The 22,843-nt window shown below is 40.1% G+C and overlaps 1 protein-coding gene across 2 annotated transcripts in view; it reads right to left on the bottom strand.

The window, feature by feature from the left end:
* LOC126236190 (Golgi-specific brefeldin A-resistance guanine nucleotide exchange factor 1) overlaps positions 1-22,843 on the bottom strand; it is a 321,970-nt gene that overhangs the window by 89,961 nt on the left and 209,166 nt on the right. For both annotated transcript variants that reach the window (XM_049945293.1, XM_049945291.1), the window contains exons 27-29: positions 21,423-21,581; positions 21,083-21,280; positions 20,689-20,802 (exon numbers count right to left, since the gene is read on the bottom strand). In XM_049945293.1, coding sequence (XP_049801250.1) covers positions 20,689-20,802; positions 21,083-21,280; positions 21,423-21,581 — 471 coding nt within the window. The remainder of the gene's footprint in view (positions 1-20,688; positions 20,803-21,082; positions 21,281-21,422; positions 21,582-22,843) is intronic.

Below are 22,843 nucleotides of genomic sequence, written 5' to 3'. Positions count from 1 at the left end.
AAGTTCTAGGGCACTGATGACCTTAGAAGTTAAGTCCCATAGTGCTCAGAACCATTTGAACTATTTGAACTATTTAATACAAAATGACATTAAAAATTAAAGTTATTCACGAGCAGCTAGTTGAGAATATGTATGAACATTAAATGACACGACGAACTGAAATAATATGACGAAGAGTTCAGCGCTCACTGGGAATAGAGCCCCACACATATCGTTGTTGACTACACACAAAGAGACGTCAGCTACCGAATTTTTCTCCACCAGCTGCTCAGAATAGCATCTTGAACTTACAGTCATCTCGCAAATAGTTCTGTGTCTCACTGGGAGTTAAAAACGTCAGATATCGTTAGTGTTGACAACGAATGAAAATACATTAAAAATTAAAATTATTATCCACCAGCAGATAGGTGTTCTCATGATAGAGCTTGATAATACATAATTAAATCATTAGTGCCGGGCGAGGATTCGATCCCATTCACGCGTAATATGTGAAGGTGTTGAGGAATCTGCAGTTTTGAACAAACAACAAATTGTAGCCGAGCTGTATTGCCACGAAGGGATCAAATTCCGCGTTAAGGGCGGTCTGAGTTGCATTCCCAGTTTAGAACCAATTTTATCGACATACAGAAGCTCAAATAAAAGATGGAATAAGTGTCCTGTGACCATACATAGCGTTTGTGTCGTCACTTCAAATAAATAACTAGTATAAGAAAGGTTACTGGTGATAGAGTTTCTACATGTCGCCACTCCAGACTTTATTGTGGTTCAACCTACCGTCTACTTGGTAAAGAACGAATATCATCTTTAATGTGAATTTTCAGACCACGCAGCCATTATATCTCCTTCACTTGGTGTAGCCAGGAGAGAATGGAATCTGTCTCTCCCTATCTAAAATCATTGACGGAGGTGGGAATCGAACCCAGACCATAGGTATAACAACCCACCATCCGTCCAACAGACCACGAAATCCTCTTCTCTGCGAGTCATTTTTCTATCGTAACGCAGTTGCGCCACACTGGATGAGAATTCTGACACACAGGCTCCCTGTAGTAATTTGCAGCATGTTCAGTAAATTCATTTACTTGGTTGACCGAATCACCATGAACTAGCTGCCTCGGCTACCCAGTGCATACATTCGACTATTTTGTAATCACAGAAATAAAATCACGTAACTGCCACCTACACACAACTGCCAACAGTGTAGGATGCAGAAGTTTAAATAGGAAGTGTTCCTTTCCACTTGAGCTATTCTATTGCGCTATCTGTTACTAGAAAACGTCGTTCAGTCCAAAAGAAAAGCTGTAACTGTTTGTCTCTCAGAAGTCAAGACCTGGCCATATGCATAATCTCACAGTGCTGTGGAATCCAAAAGTTCTGGAGGAATAGTTGCCGAGCTCTGGAGCTGCTGTAGCTACGTGCCAGCTTGTAGCATAGATAAGATGTCGCGAGTTCGAATACATTCAGTGCTACATTTTTTAAAACGCAATTCTGCTCTCTGCTGAAGGTATCAATCTAATGGAACTTTGAACATAATTCCCTTCACTTCTCAACCCAAAGTAGTCGCATGTGGAAAAAGGGCTAACTACTGTGACATTTTGTTCTATTCAGGTTTAATAGACAGCAGACAGCAGATGCATCTCGAAGATGTGCAGGGAGAGCGCATCGTGCCATAATATGTCAGAAAAGTATTTTCTACATTAGCCGTCGTGTGGTAGTGATATTTTATTCTTCTTCAAACTTTGTTTGACAGCTTTAACTCAGAACAAGTTTTCTACATGCATGTAATCAATAAACTGCATGTGCATTGTCAGACTGTCATAGGTAACATCAGAGAATTCGCATATATCGTTGATGATTAATTTCTCTCTCATGTTTGCTATTGTTTTAACAACACTAAAGGAAACCTTACGAAAATTGTGCACTGTATTATAAGAAATGAAATAAAACTAACCATGATAACCTTACGACGAAAGTATCTGTACACAAGCATGCCTCTATCGACACGAATTAGTAAAATACTACTCACTTAGATTTTAATTGGGTCTGTGTTTAATTGGTATGCTGTGTCATACTCAAGAGGTATGCAAATGTGGCATTTCATAAATATAGTTACGTATTCCTAGAAACCCAAAATTCGCTTGTCAGCAGCGGAAAGAGGCCGTACCTGTTGTGCAGCATTGTAAGTTTTTCAACATTGCACTATGAGCTGAAAGCATTTTCTTGCGATTTCCTTATTGATGTTTGATCTGACTGCTTGTAGCTCTTTCACAGAAGGGATAAAATTGTTACAGTCTGTAAGACTGGAACTTCGAACGGTAACAGACGCTTTTTCACACGTCAGCACGTTACCACAGAGCTGGCGAGGAGGTATGGGTCTTAGCTTCCTATTACGAGGGCAATAGTAACTAGAACTCGTAAACCGCTATTTGAAGGTCGAGATTAGTTGCGGTTTCCACCTGCAACGACTTTCCTGGGCTGAAAACCGTAAATTTTCAATCTTTTGTTACCCTTCAAGCGATAATAACTCAGATTATTCAATGGAAATGACAGGTAAAATCAAGTGAACTTTGAGGCTTAATTCCGTGCACACCAGGAAGTAACTCGTCGATCACAGAGTTGCCAAACATACGTTGCCTTGTTGCCAAATCTCAGTTACAGTACCAGCAGGAAGAAGACGAACCGATGTGATCCTACAGCGGTCTGGGAAGTGACCATAGCTGGTGTCTCCAAGTCACGCCTGCTACGGCCTGGAATACGTAATGCGTCTGATTCGCTTTCTGTAACTAGGTTTAGGGACTGGAGCGTAGTTACTAATAATACTCAGAACTGACTGCAAACTGAGCATCATAAATCAGTAACTCTCATTGTTGTTTTTATATTTCTTTCGTAAGTGTACTCAAAACTAAGAAAGTTATTCACAGGCGTTTTCGTGCCTCGCCGATAGTCGAGCACAACATACAAATAACAATAAAAAAGAATGTGTGTGTGTGTGTGTTTGTATGTGAGAGAGAGAGAGAGAGATAAATAAAAAGCAATGAGAGAGAGTGTAAAAAATTGTTGTAAAGAAATTGAATCATGGTATTTAAAGAAATCTTTCATTAAAATGACACGTTCCACATCATTACGAAATGTCGTATTCATGATCTAAGGAACAAGAGTTAATCTAATGTAATCTAATCTAATCTAATCACATCATATTGATGATTAGCCATGAAGAGTCATGAATTACCGAAATTTTGGCCAATACCAGTAACCAAATCTAAACTTGAAGATAAAAGACGACAATTTTTGTAATAAACCGTGACTCCTATCAAGACCCTTTCGTCCCTGTTATCTAACCACGAAAGATGTCTGATATACCTCGATTCTGAAGTAACAAAGTGTGCATGCATTTAAAGATGAAGTGCATGATGTGAAGTTCTGTGACGGAGATACGAACCCAACACGTAATCCGATTGTTAACTAAGAAAAATCAAATTTTACGTATCGGTTTTTCTTTCGAGCCGCTAGGTGTCTGAATCTAAAATAAGGATACAAACTTTTGTGCCTAAGCGACAATCGAACTGCACACCTACCGTGCATCCACGAATATAGCTTAAGTATCAGTTGCTTACTCATGAACAGTAAGATGTGTGCGTGTTTGACCAGAAATAACGACACCTGTTGCGATTGTTGGAAACACATGAACAGACATTGAAATTGCGCGTTAATTTTCACTATCAGGTGGGTGTGCACTTGATAAAGCTAGAAATGAAATTATGAATATTGTTGTACTGGATCAGGTTTCAGATCTTTCCAAGATGGCCGCCGAGTAAGTGACGCCAGAAACCATTTCCAGAAAGATAAGTGATTTAGACAGTAATATAATTTAGTTTAACGCCGACAACAAATTAAATACGTGCATTAGTGTATCGTTTAGTCTTGCCATTAAAGGTTTCACTTTTCTTTGCGTATTTTTTCAGAAAACACAAAAAGATCGTAACTTCGCGAAGTCGCGCTTAGGCTTAAATTTTGTAAACGTGTTTGTTTCTTGTTTCACGGTAATTTAACTAGTTTCTCGGTAACAAATAAGTAAACTACCGCAAATAGCGTATAACTTCATTGTTTTAATACAGATTTCAGAAAAACAGCGTAACTTTATATCAGAAACTTGCCTATATACATTTGTTTATAGGCCTAATTCTCGTAACGTTTTTGGAGAATCAAAGTTAAAGTATCTCGTTTAATTGTCCTTTTTTTCATTCCATCGAGTGAAATATATAATAAATAGCGTATACCTTCATTGTTTTAATACAGATCTCAGAAAAACAGCGGAATTTTAAATCAGAAACTTGCTTATATACATTTGTGAATAGGCTCAATTCTTGTAACGTCTTTTTTGATTTTCGGTAATTTAATTGATTTATTCTAGCTAAAGTATTATTTTTGCCATGAGTGAGAAGTGCCTGACTTGCCGTAGAATTGTTAGTTCCGGGGTTTGGTGTGATGGATGTAGTAGTTTTTTTCACTGGGGGGACTGCAGTGGCGTGGGTGTTGGGAAAGTGGATCAGGCTCATCAGTGGTTATGTAGGATTTGCAGCAGAGATAGGAAGATAGTGGAACAGGAGGGGAAAATTGCTGCCCTTCAGGCTGAGCTAGATCAGGCTAGGGAAGATCTGGACAGGTTAAGGAGGGAGAAGGGCAAAGAGAGGTGGGAAGTGGCAACAGGTAGTAGAAGGAACAGGCCTAGAACTAAGTCTGACAGTTTTGTGGTGAATGTCAAAAATAAGTTTGACCTGTTGCTTCAGTTAGAAACTGATGAGCCTCAAGCAGAGGTAGGTGTAGACAGGACACAACAAACTTTCAATAGGAAATTGAAAAAGAATGTAGGAAAGTTATCGAAAAGGAAGAAAGTTTTGTTGTTAGGCAGTTCTCATGCCAGAGGTGTAGGCCAACTTCTGCAGGAGGAATTAGGACCAGAATACCAGGTCACAAATTTTTTCAAACCAAGTGCTAGTCTGGATCAGGTGACAGAGGATTTAGGTTCACTCTGTAAAGGATTTACCAGGGAAGACACCGTGGTTATTGTGGGAGGGCCAGGGAACAGCATTGACAGAGATCCTGGTTACAGTATAGAGTGTGACCTGGTAAAGATTGCGTCGGCATCGAGACACACCAATGTTGAATTTGTATCTGTCCTGAGACGTCATGACCGGCCTCATTTGGACTCTTCTGTTGGGAGAGTTAATTTGGAGTTGGAACGGCTGCTTGGGTCGGGTGCGGGGGCTCATATTGGTGTGGTTCCTGTTGATTATCTCAGTAGGTGGGACTATACCAGGCACGGCCTACATCTCAACAGGAAAGGGAAGGGGAAACTGGCTGGGGTAATAGCAGGAAATTTAAGGGGGGGAGGCACTGCCATGAATGGTAAAATACCAGTGGTTACAGGTGTTGGAGCAGCACCTTTTTTAGGATAGGTAAGACAGAAAGATGTCAAGTTCTACGAGAGGTCAGGATTGAAACAAATCTTCAGTTTAGGAAAGAAATTAAACAGCACAATTCTAGCACATTGGATCACCAATCACAGCTATCAATTATAAATTTTCACCAATCACCAGAAATTTTATTTCCACCAAGTTGTAGCTCAGTCCTAGGTAATTGCATTGATGAATTAAAGTCACCCAACCCAGTTGACATAATCTGCCTCTCTGAACACCGTGTGACCACTGGTATAGGAACTAGGCCTAAGCACAATGAGAAACTCAGACAGGAGAGTACTGCAAATGTTAGAATAAGGAAAGGTTCTCATAAAGGTATAATTAAAAATAATGTAAGTATATTTCATCAAAATATTGGGAGTTTAAAGAATAAAGTAGATGAGCTTCTGGTTTGTTTAGAAGATTTAGAAGCTGAGAATGAAATAGATATACTATGCCTGTCTGAGCATCACATTGTTACTGATATGGATAAGGTAAATGTAAGTGGATATAAGCTCTCTGCACATGTAATGAGAGAAAATATGGAGAAAGGAGGAGTTGCCATATATGTCAAAAGTTATCATTGTGCAAAAAGTATAGAAACAAAAAAGTTTTGTGTAGAGAAACATATAGAAGCATGTGCCTGTGAGCTTAAATTAAATAAAGGCACATTTATAATTGTAACTGTATATAGGTCCCCATCAGGAAATTTTCATCTATTTCTGAAAATTTTGGACTCCTTGTTGTGCTATCTGTCAGACAGGGGGAAGCAAATTATTATTTGTGGGGACTTCAATGTAGATTCTCTGAAAGAGGGTAATAGGAAAAATGACCTTGAAGTATTACTCGGTTCTTTCAATTTGACACCCGTTATTGATTTTCCTACTCGGGTGGTAAAGGATAGCAGCTCACTGATAGATAACTTCTTTATAGACCAAGATAAGTTTAACCAGATAAATGCTCAGCCTGTTGAGAATGGTCTTTCTGATCATGGTGCACAGCTAGTTACAATATATGACATAGCTCCATTCAGCAATACTAAACAGTCCTCCAAAGTGGTACGTTCAGTCAACGATTTAACAATTGCAAATTTCAGGGAAAGCCTACAGCAGTTAGACTGGGATGAGGTGTACCGTGAACCTGATGCCAATTTAAAATATAATTTATTTCATGACATTTTTGTAAATGCATTTGAAAACTGCTTCCCCAAGAAAATAGTTAAATATACTCGTAAGAAACCTTGTAAGAAACCATGGCTTACTAAGGGTATAAAAATATCTTGTAACCGCAAAAGGGAAATGTATCTGACAGCAAGAAAGAGTAGTGACCCAGAAACTATCAAAAATTATAAAAACTACTGTGTTATATTAAGAAAAGTTATTAAAAAATCCAGGAGTATGTGTATCATGTCTGAAATCAGCAACTCTGATAATAAAATTAAAACAATTTGGAATATTATTAAAAGAGAAACAGGTCAACCAAGAGCAGAGGAAGACAGTATTACCATCAAATTGAATGAAAACTTTACGAACAAAAAGTCAGAAGTTGAAAATATTTTTAATAATCATTTTCTAAATGTTGTGGATATAGTAGGATCCAGGTGTTCATTAGAAGATGCTAGGCTGTTAATGGAAGAGGCCATACCTATGCAATTTGATACAATTGAAATCTCACCCACTTCTCCCTTTGAAATTAGGAAAATAATAAACTTGCTTAAAAGCAAAAACTCACATGGAATTGATGGCATTTCCAGCAAAATACTAAAAGCTTGTTCTCAACAGATAAGTAAGATTCTCAGCCACCTGTGTAATAGCTCTCTGGAACAGGGCATTTTCCCTGATAGACTGAAATATGCTATTGTTATACCTTTGCATAAAAAGGGGGATAGATCTGATGTCAACAATTACCGTCCAATCTCCCTTCTAACAGCTTTATCCAAAATTTTTGAGAAAGTAATGTATTCAAGAGTAGCTTCACATATCTGTAAAAATGAAGTACTAACAAAATGTCAGTTTGGTTTTCAGAAAGGTTTTTCAACAGAAAATGCCATATATGCTTTCACCAGTAAAATTTTGAATGATCTGAATAACCGAACACCACCCATTGGGATTTTTTGTGATCTCTCAAAGGCTTTTGATTGTGTAAATCATGAAATTCTGCTAGACAAGCTCAAGTATTGTGGCATGAGTGGGACAGTGCACAAATGGTTTAATTCGTACCTAACTGGAAGAGTGCAGAAAGTTGAAATAAGTAGTTCTCGTAACATGCAAAGATCAGCACATTCCTCAAACTGGGGAACTATCAAGAATGGGGTTCCACAAGGGTCAGTCTTGGGTCCTTTGTTGTTCTTATTATATATTAATGACTTGCCATTCTATATTCATGAAGAGGCAAAGTTAGTTCTCTTTGCTGATGATACAAGTATAGTAATCACACCTGACAAACAAGAATTAACTGATGAAATTGTCAATACTGTCTTTCAGAAAATTACTAAGTGGTTCCTTGTAAACGGACTCTCACTGAATTTTGATAAGACACAGTACATACAGTTCCGTACAGTGAATGATATGACGCCATTAATAAATATAGACCTTAATCAGAAGCATATAGCTAAGGTAGAATATTCCAAATTTTTAGGTGTGTCCATTGATGAGAGATTAAATTGGAAGAAACACATTGATGATCTGCTGAAACGTTTGAGTTCAGCTACTTATGCAATAAGGGTCATTGCAAATTTTGGTGATAAACATCTTAGTAAATTAGCTTACTACGCCTATTTTCACTCATTGCTTTCATATGGCATCATATTTTGGGGTAGTTCATCACTGAGGAATAAAGTATTTATTGCACAAAAGCGTGTAATCAGAATAATAGCTGGAGTCCACCCAAGATCATCCTGCAGACATTTATTTAAGGATCTAGGGATATTCACAGTAGCTTCTCAGTATATATACTCTCTTATGAAATTTGTTATTAACAACCAAACCCAATTCAAAAGTAATAGCAGTGTGCATAACTACAATACTAGGAGAAAGGATGATCTTCACTATTCAAGATTAAATCTAACTTTGGCACAGAAAGGGGTGAATTATACTGGCACTAAAGTCTTTGGTCACTTACCAAATAGTATCAAAAGTCTGACAGATAACCAACAAGTATTTAAGAAGAAATTAAAAGAATTTCTGAATGACAACTCCTTCTACTCCATAGAGGAATTTTTAGATATAAATTAAGAAAAAAAAGAAAAAAAATATTAAAAAAACAAAAATAAAAAATAAAGAAAAACAAAAACACAAAAAAATAAAGTTGTTATATTAACTTAAGTATGTTGTTAAATTAACCTAATTATGTCATGTATTGGAAAATTCGACTCGTTCCACATCATTACGAAACATCGTATTCATGATCCATGGAACTAGTATTAATCTAATCTAATCTAATCTAGACCCACATACTTACCTTTGGAGGAGACCTAGAGAAGATTGCAATCTTGGGAAAAGGAACGAAATGACTGAACTATACTGTTCCGAGAGATTCAGATCCTCGAAAGAGGAGATACGAATTAGAATCACAGTCCAGCACCAAATTTTTAAACGTCTCTAGTTCAATCAAGTACAAGTAAAATAAGAGCCCTGTCCCTTTAAATGGCTATCGGTTCATCAAATAAAATAAAATTTTCTAATGTAAGTAAGCTTACTGGCGACTGTATTTCTGTTTACCATGACTTCCGCTGTGTCATTTCTCAACGTAAACCGGCTCTGCCCAGTTGGTAATGAAGGAACGTGATGTTTAATGCGGATTATGGATTATAACGTCTTTCTCTTGAGGTTACCAGAGGTAAAATAAATCTGTTTGTGCCTCTTAAAAGTAAATGCCTGAACCCACGCATTGCACCTGTGATAGCTCGTTCCACCATACCATTGTGGCCACATTTCCCAGCCCCAAGAGTGTGCTGTAACGGATGATGTGCTTAGCTTACAAAATTAGTCACGGTGGAAAAAATGCGAGTCTATTAAATGGTCAAGTAGAAGCAAGCTTCTGACGCAGAGATTATGCTATTCTCATGTCAGCAGGTTGTAAAGACTCTTCTAGGCATCATAGGCTGGATGTGAAGCCATTTTGATTTTTCACAAATTCAGCAAACTTCTTAGTTCGAGAAAATCCACTGTGAAGTGTGAAGTTGCCGGATAATTCGATTATTACTGTTATTATTACTATCATTTTATTCATACCGCTGCTGTAACACAAGTGCTTGAACATCATTTAATGCCTTTTGGTCACTATAGATGTAGTTTCCCAAGAACAGGTTCTTTCCCTGTCTACGGAATCCTTTTCATGTTGATATCAAACACCAGCAATTACTCGTAGATTACTTTAAAACTAAAGTAATTGACGAAGACGTTACTTGGTAACAAAAACGCACTGCCTTTCTTCATTTGCTTTCGCCTAGAAATGGCTATCGAGTACTGACAAACCAAAAGGCAAGAGATCTTACTGCCTTCGAATATACGTTGCTGTTAGTTCTTCCACATTATTTGGTCGACATGACCTGTTTCAAGTTGTGTATGACAGACAGTGTTTTAGAAAATCTATTGTTTCCCTTTCAAATAAACATAAGTATTTTCATTCTAAGCTGTCCAAGTACAAAATTTTCGCAATATTAGTTCAAATTTAATATTCGCTTCTATAATGTAGGAAAGTATTTCACAGTCGCAAAACTCGCATCCGAAACGTTGACCTTACACTTAGTCGCTGACCATAAATTCTAGCTCAGAGTGACACCAGTTTAAATAACCTAATGTAGCGAAAACTGTTTGCCAGTGCTCTTTCTCACCGGAAAATACGCAATTCACTCATTTGGCTCCATAAGTACACTGTAACAGTAATTTCTGTGTGAAATTTGTCAGTAAGCTTTTGCCTTCCAACCGGCAAAATACGGCAGAGTAAACAATTCACAAACCACGATTTAGTGCCAATAAGATGATTTCTTTAAACATTGTCGAAGCTGAGGGAATTTAGTTTCTGCTTAAATCGTCTTAAGCAGCAACGTTCACAGATATCTCAAATAGGAAAAAGCTGAATATCCAGGTACGAAGGTTGTAAAACAAACTTCCCACAGTTTGTGTCAGGTTGATCTTTTCGTCTCATAACACTGCTTAAGTATTTTGTCTAAGAGGTATCACAAGTAGTATCCCTGTAGCTGTGGGAATCATTGGTTGAAAACGAGTTTAACACCAATGGGTACAGTGCTGCTAAATTTTCACAATTATTATCAACCCGAGTTCATCCACAAACTGAGGCGTATTTATAATATTGGAGCTAGACTGTGTATCCTTGTCTTTCTTGAGTGGTCATTGGAAGGCGTTTACACACACGTATACAATACTATGAATACTTCGAACGCTATGGTTAACGTTGCTCTCATAAACTACTTTTTTTTTTAATTCTTCTGGGTCTTCAGCGTGCAATATGTGTTGTAGATACAGTCTCAGACCAAAAAATTGACCGCCGAGTCGTTCACGTAAGGTGGACAATACAGTCGTGCTCCTCTCACAATTCTATGTCTGGCAATATGCTCGATCTAGCAACATGTGGACTGCGGCACTTCCCAGAGGAAGTCTTGACTCCAGTCTTAGTACATTACTCTTGACTACGACCGTAGTCTTGAGGTAAAACGCGAGACCAGCTATTATGATATTGTAGATTCGCTTAAATTACACTCATAGCTTCAGCACCGAGAGGAAAGGGGCGATAAATATTTTGTCGATATGTGCTTTCGGTCGCCAGACGTCATATTAGCTGGTCTCGCTTTTTACCTAAAGACTACGGTCGTGTTCCAGCAGCGGTATGAATAAAATGATAGTAATAATAACAGTAATAATCGAATTATCCGGCAACTTCACACTTCACAGTGGATTTTCTCGAACTAAGAAGTTTGCTGAATTTGTGAAAAATCAAAATGGCTTCACATCCAGCCTATGATGCCTAGAAGAGTCTTTACAACCTGCTGACATGAGAATAGCATAATCTCTGCGTCAGAAGCTTGCTTCTACTTGACCATTTAATAGACTCGCATTTTTTCCACCGTGACTAATTTTGTAAGCTAAGCACATCATCCGTTACAGCACACTCTTGGGGCTGGGAAATGTGGCCACAATGGTATGGTGGAACGAGCTATCACAGGTGCAATGCGTGGGTTCAGGCATTTACTTTTAAGAGGCACAAACAGATTTATTTTACCTCTGGTAACCTCAAGAGAAAGACGTTATAATCCATAATCCGCATTAAACATCACGTTCCTTCATTACCAACTGGGCAGAGCCGGTTTACGTTGAGAAATGACACAGCGGAAGTCATGGTAAACAGAAATACAGTCGCCAGTAAGCTTACTTACATTAGAAAATTTTATTTTATTTGATGAACCGATAGCCATTTAAAGGGACAGGGCTCTTATTTTACTTGTACTTGATTGAACTAGAGACGTTTAAAAATTTGGTGCTGGACTGTGATTCTAATTCGTATCTCCTCTTTCGAGGATCTGAATCTCTCGGAACAGTATAGTTCAGTCATTTCGTTCCTTTTCCCAAGATTGCAATCTTCTCTAGGTCTCCTCCAAAGGTAAGTATGTGGGTCTGAAACCTGATCCAGTACAACAATATTCATAATTTCATTTCTAGCTTTATCAAGTGCACACCCACCTGATAGTGAAAATTAACGCGCAATTTCAATGTCTGTTCATGTGTTTCCAACAATCGCAACAGGTGTCGTTATTTCTGGTCAAACACGCACACATCTTACTGTTCATGAGTAAGCAACTGATACTTAAGCTATATTCGTGGATGCACGGTAGGTGTGCAGTTCGATTGTCGCTTAGGCACAAAAGTTTGTATCCTTATTTTAGATTCAGACACCTAGCGGCTCGAAAGAAAAACCGATACGTAAAATTTGATTTTTCTTAGTTAACAATCGGATTACGTGTTGGGTTCGTATCTCCGTCACAGAACTTCACATCATGCACTTCATCTTTAAATGCATGCACACTTTGTTACTTCAGAATCGAGGTATATCAGACATCTTTCGTGGTTAGATAACAGGGACGAAAGGGTCTTGATAGGAGTCACGGTTTATTACAAAAATTGTCGTCTTTTATCTTCAAGTTTAGATTTGGTTACTGGTATTGGCCAAAATTTCGGTAATTCATGACTCTTCATGGCTAATCATCAATATGATGTGATTAGATTAGATTAGATTACATTAGATTAACTCTTGTTCCATAGATCATGAATACGACATTTCATAATGATGTGGAACGTGTCATTTTAATGAAAGATTTCTTTAAATACCATGATTCAATTTCTTTACAACAATTTTTTACACTCTCTCTCATTGCTTTTTATTTATCTCTCTCTCTCTCTCTCTCTCACATACAAACACACACACACACACACACACACATTCTTTTTTATTGTTATTTGTATGTTGTGCTCGACTATCGGCGAGGCACGAAAACGCCTGTGAATAACTTTCTTAGTTTTGAGTACACTTACGAAAGAAATATAAAAACAACAATGAGAGTTACTGATTTATGATGCTCAGTTTGCAGTCAGTTCTGAGTATTATTAGTAACTACGCTCCAGTCCCTAAACCTAGTTACAGAAAGCGAATCAGACGCATTCCGTATTCCAGGCCGTAGCAGCCGCGACTTGGAGACACCAGCTATGGTCACTTCCCAGACCGCTGTAGAATCACATCGGTTCGTCTTCTTCCTGCTGGTACTGTAACTGAGATTTGGCAACAAGGCAACGTATGTTTGGCAACTCTGTGATCGACGAGTTACTTCCTGGTGTGCACGGAATTAAGCCTCAAAGTTCACTTGATTTTACCTGTCATTTCCATTGAATAATCTGAGTTATTATCGCTTGAAGGGTAACAAAAGATTGAAAATTTACGGTTTTCAGCCCAGGAAAGTCGTTGCAGGTGGAAACCGCAACTAATCTCGACCTTCAAATAGCGGTTTACGAGTTCTAGTTACTATTGCCCTCGTAATAGGAAGCTAAGACCCATACCTCCTCGCCAGCTCTGTGGTAACGTGCTGACGTGTGAAAAAGCGTCTGTTACCGTTCGAAGTTCCAGTCTTACAGACTGTAACAATTTTATCCCTTCTGTGAAAGAGCTACAAGCAGTCAGATCAAACATCAATAAGGAAATCGCAAGAAAATGCTTTCAGCTCATAGTGCAATGTTGAAAAACTTACAATGCTGCACAACAGGTACGGCCTCTTTCCGCTGCTGACCAGCGAATTTTGGGTTTCTAGGAATACGTAACTATATTTATGAAATGCCACATTTGCATACCTCTTGAGTATGACACAGCATACCAATTAAACACAGACCCAATTAAAATCTAAGTGAGTAGTATTTTACTAATTCGTGTCGATAGAGGCATGCTTGTGTACAGATACTTTCGTCGTAAGGTTATCATGGTTAGTTTTATTTCATTTCTTATAATACAGTGCACAATTTTCGTAAGGTTTCCTTTAGTGTTGTTAAAACAATAGCAAACATGAGAGAGAAATTAATCATCAACGATATATGCGAATTCTCTGATGTTACCTATGACAGTCTGACAATGCACATGCAGTTTATTGATTACATGCATGTAGAAAACTTGTTCTGAGTTAAAGCTGTCAAACAAAGTTTGAAGAAGAATAAAATATCACTACCACACGACGGCTAATGTAGAAAATACTTTTCTGACATATTATGGCACGATGCGCTCTCCCTGCACATCTTCGAGATGCATCTGCTGTCTGCTGTCTATTAAACCTGAATAGAACAAAATGTCACAGTAGTTAGCCCTTTTTCCACATGCGACTACTTTGGGTTGAGAAGTGAAGGGAATTATGTTCAAAGTTCCATTAGATTGATACCTTCAGCAGAGAGCAGAATTGCGTTTTAAAAAATGTAGCACTGAATGTATTCGAACTCGCGACATCTTATCTATGCTACAAGCTGACACGTAGCTACAGCAGCTCCAGAGCTCGGCAACTATTCCTCCAGTACTTTTGGATTCCACAGCACTGTGAGATTATGCATATGGCCAGGTCTTGACTTCTGAGAGACAAACAGTTACAGCTTTTCTTTTGGACTGAACGACGTTTTCTAGTAACAGATAGCGCAATAGAATAGCTCAAGTGGAAAGGAACACTTCCTATTTAAACTTCTGCATCCTACACTGTTGGCAGTTGTGTGTAGGTGGCAGTTACGTGATTTTATTTCTGTGATTACAAAATAGTCGAATGTATGCACTGGGTAGCCGAGGCAGCTAGTTCATGGTGATTCGGTCAACCAAGTAAATGAATTTACTGAACATGCTGCAAATTACTACAGGGAGCCTGTGTGTCAGAATTCTCATCCAGTATGGCGCAACTGCGTTACGATAGAAAAATGACTCGCAGAGAAGAGGATTTCGTGGTCTGTTGGACGGATGGTAGATTGTTATACCTATGGTCTGGGTTCGATTCCCACTTCTGTCAATGATTTTAGATAGGGAGAGACAGATTCCATTCTCTCCTGGCTACACCAAGTGAAGGAGATATAATGGCTGCGTGGTCTGAAAATTCACATTAAAGATGATATTCCTTCTTTACCAAGTAGACGGTAGGTTGAACCACAATAAAGTCCGGAGTGGCGACATGTAGAAACTTCCGGGTGTAGGTCGGCGTTACCTCGCTAAATTCACTTGACATTCGTTTTCCACATCGAAGACTCGTACGATATAATCAACTGCAAGATGACACAATCAGAAAGTATATTTAATTTCTGGACTCCAAGAACGGCGTTCTTCACATAAGCCGCTGCCTACAACCTTTTATTTTCCATTTTAATTAATGGAGTTGCAAACTGCTAGTAAAAATTTCTTATGCGAAATCTGAAGAATTTCTTTAAACATCAATCTTCGTCCGATTTCGACTTAGTAAATTAAGTTAATATCATGGATTTCTGCTTTGCAAATTCCAAGGTGCTTCACTGTAAAATAGACCCTGAAAAGATTCAAACCGACTGTCAACGATATAAATTTGAGCTTTGTTCGTCATATAGGTCTAACATGTCAGAAGGTTGTTTATGAAGTGCACATGTTCATTAATGTAGTTCCCTTCTTCTAAATTTTTGCAATAGCATTTAACTGTAGACGTTTTCTAAAACCGGCGTTAGCAATTCCTTTCCGTTCTCTGAAACCTTCAAAAAGACACATTTTTCTGGTTTAAATCTGATGACCTTAACTATCACTTCCGATCAACAATAAATACTTCATGAACCCATACATGGAACTCCAAATGTGCAGTGTTCCTGCACTGCTACAGAGCATGCATTGCAAGGTATTCACACAGTTTATCGCATAGACTTACCATAAGGAATGAAACAAGAACTGTAATACACTTTACACCACAGACGCTCACTCTGGCTTGACGAAAACATCCAAACATTGACCAAAAGTTGCACAATTAATTGAGTTTGAAAGGAAAAGAAACGAGGTATGAAGCATTTATAAATTCATCGAATGTAGTGAGGTGGTTTAATTTCGTCCCAGTCTACAAAATTAATTTCGGGCCATACTCAGCTCTTGCCGATTAATGTAATATAATACCCGCCTACTAATCAGGGCGTCTGTCTCCGTTGCTTTTGAGCGTGAATGGAAATTGTAGAAATTTTCTGTGGAGCAACATTTAATAATAAAGCGTTTTAAATCATCAAAAGCGATGAGCGGTAGCAGGCGCTTTCGATAAAGAACGGGGGAGTGCAGCGCCGCTGCTGTCGCCACGGCCGCTGCCAGTAGCCAGCAAATGGATCCCGGAGCTTTGCCGCATACGGCGTCCAGAGGAGGACAGTCTGCAGGAAATCTGCCGCAAAATCGTTAATGGATAAAATTTTGATATCGGTGTGTCACAAAGCGAAATAGATTGAATCTGCGCTACCATTACATTCACGTCTTCAGCATTCAGACAGAAGAGGCTATAAAAATATTTTATGCCAGCTGCTCTCGATCCACTGACATTATGAACAGAAAGAACGCACGCTACCGCTAGACCACAGGCGTAATCAGCCTAGAGTTTCTCTATCATGGGACAAGTTTTCCTCCAGGAAGTGCCGCAGTCTACAGTGTTGCCAGATTGTGCAGATAACCGGACTTAGAGAATTAGCGAGTTGGCCAGTTTTTTTGTCCCATGTCGCGATCGGCGCGGACTTAGCCTCTGAAGCGGCCGGCCGCCGGTCAAGTTTTATGTCAAAGAGTGTACATAAATCGTACAGAGGGAGAAAGTCAGGTGGGGAAGGAAGAGGTGAATGGCAACAGCTTGAAGACGGGTAGTCAGGGACATGGGTTGACTATGAAGGTCATCCCGTATAAGCAGCATGAGACACCCATGAGATGGGATGCCGAACCCAGGGGAAGGTCACAACGAATCGGTAAGTAACGTGGAAGCTCAAAGCGGTCTTTATGGTGCTATTTCGTTTCCTGAAGGCAAAGTACAAGGGGATGTGATGCTAGAAGCAGCCGTAAATCCTCTTTGTAGGACCGAAGGTCGCAAACGTTCCATTGGAGGACAGACATGGGGAGGAAGAGATGTAGGGGTGTCAACTCAGTGTCCGCTGAGGGACAGCTGGTGGAAAGTCACTACTACAGGGCACAGAAGCAGGAGGATCCTGCTCCATGGAGTCCACACAAGCATCGGCATGCTTGTGCGTTCGGTCAGTGGAGTCCAATGCCGAAAAAATGGTTGGTGGCGCGCAACAGCGAGACAGAGGCCAGCTGGGCTAAGCGACCACGTGGCAACACCATCAAGCAGGATCTTTGAGTTGGTGAAGAGGAAGGCCATTTGTCTTCAGCAGACTTCTTCAAGCCCTTCTGCTTGGAGGAAGACTTGGGTGTTGGTTGGCTGGAGGGACAGAGGAAGTCTTCCCGGGAGTACTCCTTCTGGCCTTTCCTGCCTACCAGTTGTGTAGTGGGTAGCTTTGCCTCGTGAGGCGAGAGTTTGACAGTTTATTGCACAGCAGGACGGGGGTACAGTGATGCTACCTTGATACTGGGCGACTTCACAACCTCAGAGCCAAATTTGAGGTTGCATGTCTATGTAGCCATGTCCTTCATGGAACAAGGGGTAACAAGAACTGAACTATAAGTGCCAGACAGGAGAACACAGGATTTTCTGCTAGCCAGTAACTTGCAAGCTACTGGGTAAGGCACTTTTTCCTTTACCCGAATCTCTTGAACCGCCCGCTCATCGAGATACACGGGACAATCCCGGGAGGAGTTGCAGTTGATACATTAGGGAGCAGAAGGTGGACATTCACTCTCGTGTGCATTCTTGCCACAGGTAACGACAAGATGTTCTAGTGTGATTGAACCGATGACACTGGTAATGGCGCATCAGATTTGGAATGTATGGCCAGACTGTGATAGTTTCATAGTCTGCTTTAATCTTAGACAGCAATACCACCCAATCAAAGGTGAGGAAGAGTGTGCAGGTGGGCACCAAGGAAGAATCGACCTTTTTCGTGACATGATGAACAGCAATCACACCCTGGTCAGAGAGGTGAGATTGTATTTCAGCCTCAGTCAGACCGTCAAGCATCCTGGTGTAAACTACACCATGGGAAGAATTCAAAGTTCTAAGTTCTATGTGCCTCGACACGAACAGGGAAGCTGTGGAGAAGCAAGACAGCAAGAAGTAGTTGTGATTGAGTATCAGAAGCAGTCTCCAAAAGCAAAGTGCCATTCCGTAAACGAGAGCAGGATTTCACAGGCCCTGCAATGGCATCAACACCTTTCTGAATAATAAATGGATTGACCGTGGCGAAGGACTGACCACCTTCAGTACGTGATACAACAAGGAACCGCGGTGCAGCGGGAAGAGTCTTTAGATCAGTAGCCTCATTACGTATTCGTTTCGTCGACATTGATGGAGAGGACGAGTGACTCATCATGACGAAATCCTCCATGGTTGCCAGCGTCTCCGACGGCATTCTCCTTCCAACTGGGGGCCCCCTACACAAGGGGGCGCACCAACCTTAGGTGATTGTTCACGCCTCAGGTCACACCTCCCAAACACCTGATGGAGGGACCAATGGGCAATCTGGGAAGGTTACAGCTCACTGGGGCTGGGAATTTATCATTACCCAGTCACCTTTTATGCGTCAGACGCGTGGGCCAGCCTTCAGGAGTGCACAGGGAGGAAGAAGAAAAAAGAGGCTCCTCAAACGCCGAAGCAGAGGAATGAGAAGAGAATGGAAACAAAGAGAGGAAAAAAAGGAGCCAAAAAGAAAGTTGAGACTGTTCAAAGGTCAGCAACAGAATTCCCAATAATACCTCAGACATGTTCCCCAAGGGAGGGGAAAAGGAATAGCAAGAGGATAGACATGCAGCATGGCAGGGAAAAAGTGCTGCAAAGGCTGGGGCCCCATGGTAGCCAAGCACAAACCGCCAAAGAGTGGCGAGCCCCCTGGGAGGAGGATTGAGAAGGATCAGGTGAAGTGGACTTGAGAATAGATTATGAGGTTATGGAGGGAATAGCAAACGTTGTCCTTGCCATGAATCCAAAACATGAAAACATCATCAATGAACCTGAATCAGACTTGGGGTTTTGAATGTTGACTGGATAGTTAGAATAGCTCGTAAGTAAGTTAGCATAATATGGTGCCATGGGAGTTCACATGACAGTACCATGGATTTGTTTATAAATTAGACCTTCAAAAGTGAAATAATTGTTGGTCAGGATATGGTTGTCTACAGAGATTAGGAAGGAAGTGGTGGTACGAAGTGGGAAAGGTAGGGAGGGATGTTGATGAACAAAGACATCACATCCACCGTGACCAACAAGTGTCTGGTGATAACAGGAACTTCGGCAACTGAGTGAAGGAAGTGAGCAGCGATTCTGATGTATATTGAGAATAGTTTGGAAGTGTTTGTCAAGAAAGACAAAGGTTCATTTTGTGGGAGCACTGTAACCAGCTATGGACACCCATGAATGGAAGCAAGGAGGGTGATGGTGATCGTGGTTTGGGGGGGGGAGGGGGGGGGGAATCTCCAATCTCTGCACCACTCCTTCCTCATCAACACCATGTACTGCTTTCTCCTACCCCCTTCCCCCCCCACTAGTGCCACATTCCTGTTCCATGTGCTTGTTGCTTCTCCCTGCAAGCTATTGGCCATCTTTTGCTTTATCGTTTCCTTCTTTTCCTTCCCTCACTCAGTCCACTTGACTACACCAGTTGAGCTGCACTGGTGGTACAACGTAAATGGCTGGGACAATATAACTGTGCAGATGTTTGTGTGTGTTAGTGTACTGGGGGGGGAGGGGGGGGGGAATCTCCAATCTCTGCACCACTCCTTCCTCATCCACACCATGTACTGCTTTCTCCTACCCCCTTCCCCCCCACGACCCAATGTGGGAATCTCTCGCTAACTCTCTTTCTCTGACTGAAGATAGCAATGCACAGAATAATGATATTTTAAATGGTAATTGCAAATGACTTATTTCTTAGCCCAAACATTAAAGCAATTATTACACATTGTTCAAGTCTTAATTCTAAGTCACAAACATATGTATAAGAAAATATTACAGCATGCTCAAATGCAAGCAGGCACAAAGAACACAAATTACTTGCACATCCACTCTCCTGGAGTTTATTGTGCATGACACGGTACCTTCCTTGACCTGCATCAGAGTGAGCTAACTAGTGCCACATTCCTGTTCCATGTGCTTGTTGCTTCTCCCTGCAAGCTATTGGCCATCTTTTGCTTTATCGTTTCCTTCTTTTCCTTCCCTCACTCAGTCCACTTGACTACACCAGTTGAGCTGCACTGGTGGTACAACGTAAATGCCTGGGACAATATAACTGTGCAGATGTTTGTGTGTGTTAGTGTACTTTAATAATCTGCTTTGGTACTGTCTGTAAGCCATATAATCTTTTTCAGTCTTTATGTGCCTATCGACCACTTGATGGCTCAACTGTACAGGGCATTGTTGCCTTTGCTATTTACATTATTTTCCATCAAGGACGTTCCATTACCATAAGAGCATAACAATACTTTAACAAAGCAGCACATTACGAGTTAGGACAGTAATAAGTAAGAATAGACTGTAGTATAACCTTTCAAAACAACTGCTTGCCTTTCAATAACATACAGCATATAATGATGACTGGAAGCTTAAGTGATTTAGGATGGAACTTACCAGTAAATCACTTTTATCTGCATTCATATACTGACGCATGTAGTCCAGAATAGTGAGCCAAAGTGCACTAAATGTCGGTAATGACTGCAGTGGTGTTAAGTGATGTAAGAAAACCTGCACATGGAAATATTTATTAGATCTAAAAAATACAATTTACAAAAAGTATATATTCACAAAATTATATATTGAATAGTGTCTTGACTTCTAATGGATAGTCACTGCTTCTTTTTTAAAGAAATTAATACCATATATAAATAAGTTCACAGGATGATTAATAAGAGGTAGCACTCAATTTTATTTCAAAATTACTATATAACAGTGATCATTACCAAAAATTGACTTTTAATTTCACACTTAGCCCATTATTGAAACTTTCAACAAGCTAGTCTCAAACCTTTGAAAGAACTGTTGCTGCACGCATCCGTGTTTCTTCAAGGCCTCCTGGATCATCAGGGCTGATAGGTTCCAGAAGTTTAGTCAGTAATGGAAATAAAACTTTATTAAAACAACCTTCCCATTCCTGAGCTGTCAGTGTTTGGAGATCATGAACAAGTAATGCTCTCTGCAAATACGTGATGGCACTCATTCGGACCTGCAATGAATTGCATTACGATTAAATAGTGCATGTCTTATAAACAGTTTCTTTGAGCATCACAGGTTTGAGCTCCTGAATTGCACTTAGTCATTTAATGAAATATTTCTTTGCTTAGTCAAATAATGCAACCACAGCTAACCTGTCGGCGAGAGTCGCAGCACAACCTGGCTATTCCCTGAAGCAGTGGACACCAGGCCTGTCCCCATAATGAAGTAATATCAGTGTCACCATTTTCCTCTGCCCACCACTGGAATATGTGGGCAGTTCGAGTATGGAGTGTGTGCATCAAATCCAACAGCTGAAATATAAATACTGTTTTTAAGAATATAACTTGTGCCTGAACAACAGTGACAAGAAAAGAACCATGAAATCACTGAGGAGGCAGATTTTCTTTTTTTTTTTTTTAAGACCTCTTCTTGATTAAATTTAGCATCACATTCACTCATCTCTCCAACACATTACTTTCCCCAAATATTTACTACTACCCCTCTCTCCCTCTCCCTCTTTTTAGGAAGTAAGCATGACATTAGCCAAGAGCACTAAGGCTGCAAGAATCTGCTGTGACCTCACAAATGCTTTCAATTGTGTAAAATATGCCTTGCTGATTTGCAAACTTGATATGTGTAACATTAGGGGCAGTAGGGTAAAGTTGTGTTAGTCTAAGTTGTACTCCAATAATATCTTATCCCACATGTACAAAATGCAACATCAAGTGGTTTAAAATTGAACTAAGTAGTTATGAGAGTAAGCAAATACAAGTAAGCTGACCACTGACTGTTGTAACAGTACATGTTTTCTATCATGTCTGAAAAACAACTATAATGATGCAGCATCTTCAGGGCTATATTTAAATTCTGTCAGTGTCATAAAACAAGCCAATATTGTGGAACTCCTGGATAACGCATACCCCAAATCAGCATTGAATGGTTTAAAGGCAGCAGCCTTGTGGCCACACAATAGAGATATATGAAGATGGTATCTGTTCTTTCGGACATGTCCGAAAGAACAGATACCATCTTCACATAGTTAAGGCTAACCAGCCTTTGACCTCCTCCTCCTGTGCTGGATGCACACGTATTGCCCGAACTCTTGTGGGAATCGGTAAGATTGTCTGCCGCGAGTAATGAGTGTAATGGGCAGGTGCACTACAAATGTAATGTGTGGACATAAAGTAGGGAATGTGGGGATCACAAGGAGTGTGCAAGGGATAAGTCCCTGCAATCACACTACCCTCTGTGCTCTCAGTGGCTCAGATGGACAGAGCGTCCACCATGTAAGCAGGAGATCCCGGGTTCGAGTCCCGGTCGGGGAATACATTTTCAACTGTCCCCCATTAATGTATATCGATGCCTGTCAAACAGCATAGGGTCTTGATTTAATTATCATTTCACACAATAGAAATGTCATCAAAGAAGCGGACTTTGTAGCTACTACTGTACATATTGTTGATAAATCAGACCAAGAATCTGCTGATGGGACAGGAGCAACAACACAAAAAAAAGTCTGGAAGGCCACCTAATATTGCAACACCACTCAATACACAGTCTGGACCTTCTACAA

This window comes from Schistocerca nitens, chromosome 2 (genome assembly GCF_023898315.1).
Source record: "Schistocerca nitens isolate TAMUIC-IGC-003100 chromosome 2, iqSchNite1.1, whole genome shotgun sequence".
Classification (NCBI taxonomy): domain Eukaryota; kingdom Metazoa; phylum Arthropoda; class Insecta; order Orthoptera; family Acrididae; genus Schistocerca; species Schistocerca nitens.
This window is presented reverse-complemented; position numbering and strand designations above follow the sequence as displayed.